The following is a 6,336-nucleotide window of genomic DNA, read 5'->3' as shown; positions in this document are numbered from 1 at the left end:
CTCTCTACCACCAACCAACCCCAACCACACTTGTACTATCCACCAAACACCATAAATCTTTTGACCATTCTGCTATAAATCTCTCTAGTTTCTCTATTCTTCTTCTTCATTCTTTTCTTCCTGTCTTGTAACGAAGATAAAAAAAAAAACATATAATGGAACAGGACCTGAATGCATTCGTCCGCCGTTGCAAACGTCAAGGCAACACTTCTAGCAACTCTCGTCCTCTCATTCCTGGCCCAGCTGGCGCCGTCCAGGCTGCGATGTATGCCCGTAGATCCAACACTAACACACCACTCATTCCGACCCAAGAAATTGTGAGGTGTGCGCTCGAAGACAGATCAACTGAAACTGATCCTGATTTCAATTCAAATGCTTGGCTTTCAGCCCTGCAATTGGTGGAATCTGCCACTCCGCTGGGCACAATCACAACAAATGTTGAGAGAGTAGAGAATGTTGTTGCTGTTATTAAATCATGCACTCTCAATGGTTTCGGAGATGCCAAAGTTACCCTCAAGGTATTTCCTTGCTTTTGCCCAGGTACTTTAACCGTACATTTTTTGCCTCCTTTTCTCTCACGATTGCATCGATTTAGGACCCTACGGACACCGTTGACGCTAGCATCCATCGCAAGGCCTTCACTGACGGCGAATTTGGGAATGTCATAACTGTTGGATCTGTTCTCGTTCTCCAAAAGGTCTATCATCTATTACCTAAACATTAATCTTGCTTCCTTTGGACAAGTACGCATGGTTAGTTTTAAATCTGCAATTTACTTGCAGGTTGCTGTGTTTTCACCGAGTAAATCTGTTCGTTATCTGAATATAACGTTGACCAGCGTAGTCAAAGTATTTCCACAGGATTGCGGACCCCACGACTTCATCGATATCGCTGAGGATTAATTTTGTTTACGTGTTGCTTCTGAATAATTTCGTGTACCCTTTGAACTGCTTGCCATGGATTATTTATGTTACTTTTCCTGCCTTTGATTATTTACGGTGTAGTTAAACAGGTTTTTTTCAATGGTGTTTGCTATGGTACCTTAACTCAAATCAAGGTATGGTACCCAAAATGAGATAATTCAATAATAAAGAAGCATGTACAAATTATAATTTTGATGTTATTTTATCGTAGTGATGCAACATTTCATTCATAGAGACATGAGATTTGTAGGTTGTGTTTTTTTAGGCTTTATTCATCTGTCAATTATGGTTATTTTACATGCATCTCAACCATAATCGTTCATCTCTACAACTAAATCATTTTTCATTAAAAAACAAATTTCATGAGATGAAATTAATTGAATAGGAAAGTGAAATGCGGAAATGTAAAATTTACCGAAAAAATATAATAATCATCTATTAAATTACTCAATGCGGGTACCATACCCAAAATATTTTATGGGTACCACAGAATTTACCTTTTTCAATATAAGAGTCTAAATATAATGAGTGGAAATAGACAGCCTGATTAATATAAAGAGAGTCATAATACAAAGAGACACATGTCATAATATAAAAATATACAAAAAAATATACAAAAAAAGAGTCAAATATGCAGTCAATCACTCGACCCGACCCCTACCAGCCCCCCTACGACCTCTAGGTCCACGAGCTCGGCCTCCACGGGCACCATCTCCACGGGCTCTGCCTCCACGCGCTCTGCCTCCACGACCTCTGCCTCCCGGAGCTCCAGCTCCTCGGACAGCAGCAAAGGCTACTCCCTGGGTACCAATGAAGGAACTGGATCTAATAAGATCCAGCGCCCTCTCAGTGAGGGATTGGGCATGCGTGCCCACTGCAAGAGCGTATGGCACCTCCAGTGACTGCTCCAACAAGTCCACGGCCCGACGCACAACCATCTGCAAAAATAATGTACAATACATGTTTAGGTACAAATAAAAAATCATGAACAAAAATCACAATTGAATGGAAAAATAAAATTCAAAGTTACCACAGCACTGAGCTCCTCCCTCCTATCATTATGGATGATGAACCGATGGGACACCCCGCTATACCACCTCATGTAATCCTCCACAGCCTCTCCTGAATAAGTAGCAGGGATCCCTTGAGGGCGCAGGTGCGGCACAAAGTCAGCATAGGCAGCATCTGCGGTCTCAGCAAGGGACCCAATCATCTAGATCTCAGAGAGGTGTCGAGGGACATCCTGTATGTAGCCAAACTGGCGCAGAACCCTATCTGGTAGATGTCGTCGAACAGCACAGCCAAATGGCGTCCGGATGTAGCCAGAATACATGGCCCTCGGATCCCGTGGTCGATGAGCCCGATGGTCCTCAAATAGGGTCCATATAATGTCATCCACCGTCAGCTCATCGAGCATGACTAGCCTCTCATCGAGGCCTGCATGCCCGACCCGGGACGTAACCCACCGCCGCGCCCTAGGCTGGTCCTGCGAGTAGTCCGGATCCGCCCTTCGGATAATGACGCAGTCAGAAAGGTACTCGTAGGCCCATCCGAGCAAGAGCGAGCCGAAACCTCCCATCTGTGCCGTCCCCCTCCTGGGCGCTCGACCAAGCTGGTCGTACAACGTAGCAAGCGCAATCGCACCCCACGCGTACTCGGACACTCACCAAGATCCTACAACATCCCTCCGCTCTTGCTAGCAAAGAGCATCGCGCCTAGTTGGTTCACTAGCCAAATCCGCGCAGCATCCTCGTATCAGTGATCTACAATGAAATGAATTGAGTTAGCAATTTATAATAATACAATAACAATAGATACAATTTAATCAAGTAATAATTAAGATATACCCTCCAACGCATCATCATACAACGTCTTCAAGACCCCAAAGCGAATAGTCTGGCTCCTGTTCGTATCAAACTCAGCATGATAACGAGCAGCAGATCCTCCCATCAGCTCAGCGCAGAGCGCTGCACACTCGTCCCTCTCCCCCCTCCCAGGCGTATAGAACCTCGACCCCATGGGGAGATGGAGAAGAGCCGACACGTCGTCCAGGGTGATAGTCATCTCCCCGAACGACATGTGGAAGCTACTAGTCTCCTCATGCCATCGCTCCACAAGGGCCAAAATGAGGCCTGCATCTGTCTCCGGGTATCCGCACTAGGGTAGCTGATGAAGACCCGTCTGCTCAATCAACTCTCGAACCCGCCTATGACTGTCTGAATCACCATCACAAGCAAGGTTCCATACCTTCCCCCCAGCTGTGGCCACCTTCAAGTGTCGACGGTCCTCATACCGATCGTCTGTGCGTAGGAGTGCATGCCACGTCCAGGGAGCCTTGTGATCAACATAATGCGTGAGAAGCGACAGCTCAACAGGCCCCCTCGGAAACGGCGGCAACCTCTGGATCAGGTCCTCCTCGCCACCATGTGCCCCCTCCTCTGGCACGACATCAACATCAACATCAGGAGGAGGAATACTATCCTCGTCGGATGTCTCCTCGCCGGATGACTCCTCGCCTGATGACTCCTCGCTTGATGACTCATGGGGAGATAACTCAACCATGGGAGACGACGGAGAAGGAACTGGATCAGTAGGGTCAACCACGGGATCCAGCACAGTCGCATCCATAGCTGAAGCTGAAGACTCTCCTCTGGTAGACTGCATAGTGGCAACTGGAGCCGAAGACTCTACCATGAGCGACTGCATAGTATCAACTGGAACTGAAGCCTCCACCGCCTGAGTGGTTGCAGCATGATCGTCGCGCCGGCTAGAAGCATGTAAGCGTCGGTGTCTATCCTCAGTAGCCCCCACATCCTCACTACCTCGAGACCTCTTTCTGTTCTTCATTCTCACTATATATTCAGAGCAAACAAATTTAATAGCATTAACATCAATTAATTTTATAGTCTCTCAATTATTAGATCTCTCAATTAAATCTCTAAATAAATTCACTAAATAAATTATAGTCTCTCAATTATTAAATCTCTCAATTAAATCTCTAAATAAATTCACTAAATAAATTATAGTCTCTCAATTATTAAATCTCTCAATTAAATCTCTAAATAAATTCACTAAATAAATTATCTATAAATTCACTATATAATTCACTATCTTAATTATCAATTTAAAAACATTTTCTAAATTTATCAAGCTAATTAGATTTTTGCTTAAAGACTAAACAGACCCAAAATACGGAAAATGAAGTTCCATATCAAATACGGAAAATGATGTTCCATATCGAATACGAAAAATCATTTTCCGTATTGAACCAGAACCTCCATTAACGCCATTGCTGAATCGGAACTCGCCCCAAAGCCAATTTATACCATTTCAGCCAACATAACCTCTACCTAAGCATCAATCGACTACCCTAGGGTTGAAAGATTCACATAATTTCAAGTTAAATGGTGAAAATCCAAACTTACTTACCTCTAGGTTTCAATGCAATGAATGGGGAGAATGGGTTTGATGAATAGCTTTGATGGAGATGATGGAACCCTTTCTAGATGATGATTGAAGCAAGGAGAGCGTCGGAGATCGAAGATTGAAGAGGAAAAAGGAGAAGGTTGGAAGAGAGCGCTGAAATGGGTTTGAAAAAACCCTCTGTCGTTTACATACTAATAGAATACGGAAAATTAAATTTCCGTATTTTTATTCGTTTACATACTAATAGAAAAGGGTTGTTTACAACATACAATCATGAACACATTCTTTTTAACTGCTTCTCTCCTAGCTTAATGACACCACTCTCAATCATCTCACTTTACAAGTCATTACCCTCTTGAGTTCATTCTCCAACACCAGCAAACACAGAGAAACCACCTAATCAATGGAAACAATCAGTATGAGCATCAACTTGCAAACAAACATATTCACAAAATAACTTAAAGGTATAAAGCACATAGGCTTAATCCTCATATTAGTCCCTGTCTTTGTGTCGCCGTCTGAACCAGGTCCCTAACCGGAAAAATTTGTGGATTAAATCCCTCTCTTTTAAAAATGTATGGAGCCAGTCCTCGCCGGAGCTCAAAGCTCCGGGGAGTGATGATGTAGCCTGCTGACTGTGTAAATAAAGGTCACATGGCACTAAAAAAAATAAAAAAATAAAAAAAAGGTGATGTAGTTATTTCCTATGTTGTTCAGCAGGTGTGCTTACACATGCATGCTCCCCACACCGACCGTATGCTTGCTCTCAAGCGTGGCTTACACTATGTTTGTGGCACTCTGACTTACGGTCTTCACTTGTATCCCTCCCCTATTGAGAAACTTGTTTCTTATACGGATGCTGACTGGGGGGATGTCCTGACACCAGACGCTCTACATCTAGCTACTGTGTTTTCCTCGGTGACAATCTTATTTCTTGGTCATCTAAGCGGCAACACACCCTATCTCACTCTAGTGCTGAAGCTGAATACCGGGGTGTTGCTAATGTTGTCTCCGAGTCTTGTTGGATCCGCAATTTACTTATGGAGCTTCACTTTCCTCTATCTCAGGCAACATTGGTTCACTGTGACAATGTTATTGCCATCTACCTCTCTGGAAATCCAGTGCACCATCAGTGTACCAAACATATAGAGATGGATATCCACTTTGTTCGGGAAAAGTTCGTGCGTGGCCAGGCTCGCGTCCTTCATGTTCCTTCCCGTCATCAGATTGCGGACATATTTGCCAAGGGCCTTCCTCGGGTCCTCTTTGATGATTTTCGTTCCAGTCTCAGCGTCGGTGAACCTCTTACTTTGACTGCGGGGGTGTGATAGAATAGAATATTCTTGTATTTATTCTTATGTAATTATACCGATAATTAGGGTTTAGTGTTTATTATTAGTCAACAGTGTATTTGTATAAATAGGGTGTTCACCCATCAATATTATTCACGGAAAACATTTCCTTCAGATACCTTGCAACTATCTTTTTCCTTTTTAGTTGATCATCATTGTTTGATATGGGTAGCTTTGTTCAATGTAGTTTATAGTTTTTAGAGGAGCATCATAGTTCGATTAGGTGGTTTCTCTGTGTTTGCTGGTGTTGGAGAACGAACTCGAGAGGGTAATGACTTGTACAGAGAGATGATTGAGAGTGTGGTCATTAAGCTAGGAGAGAAACAGATGAAAAGAATGTGTTCATGTTGTATAGTGTTATTTTATTATTAGTTTAATATATTCATTTTATAATTTCGTAACCTATGGTTGTTTCATAAAATCAGGGTGACAGCAAATGTGCTCTTGTGTATGGTCAAATGAATGAGCCCCCTGGTGCTCGTGTCGTGCCCGTGTTGGTCTTACTGTTGCAGAAAATTTCTGTGATCTTGTGCTCTTGTGTTGGTCTTAGCTTGCTGTCTTTTTTCTTCAATATTATCCTAGTATAATTCGTTGTAATTGGATTCAAATTTTCGGTAAGCTTCTCCTGGAAAAGG

The 6,336-nt window shown here is 43.1% G+C and overlaps 1 protein-coding gene across 1 annotated transcript; it reads left to right on the top strand.

Annotated features, from left to right (window-relative positions):
* Nucleotides 1–155: 155 nt before the first annotated feature.
* Nucleotides 156–902, top strand: LOC130737025 (uncharacterized). Its single transcript, XM_057588796.1, has 3 exons — nucleotides 156–518; nucleotides 596–697; nucleotides 783–902. The coding sequence occupies exons 1-3, from the start codon at nucleotides 156–158 to the stop codon at nucleotides 900–902; spliced, it is 585 nt and encodes a 194-aa protein (XP_057444779.1).
* The last annotated feature ends 5,434 nt before the right edge of the window (nucleotides 903–6,336 follow it).

Source organism: Lotus japonicus, chromosome 2 (genome assembly GCF_012489685.1).
Source record: "Lotus japonicus ecotype B-129 chromosome 2, LjGifu_v1.2".
NCBI lineage: Eukaryota > Viridiplantae > Streptophyta > Magnoliopsida > Fabales > Fabaceae > Lotus > Lotus japonicus.
The sequence above is the reverse complement of the archived record's forward strand: the minus strand, read 5'-3'. Positions and strand labels throughout refer to the sequence as shown.

Excerpts from the sequence above, each read along its gene's own strand:
- LOC130737025 (XM_057588796.1), top strand. The coding sequence starts at position 156 with ATGGAACAGGACCTGAATGCATTCGTCCGCCGTTGCAAACGTCAAGGC. Across the intron at positions 519-595 it reads ATGCCAAAGTTACCCTCAAG|GACCCTACGGACACCGTTGA; the intron begins GTATTTCCTTGC and ends GCATCGATTTAG. Across the intron at positions 698-782 it reads CTGTTCTCGTTCTCCAAAAG|GTTGCTGTGTTTTCACCGAG; the intron begins GTCTATCATCTA and ends ATTTACTTGCAG.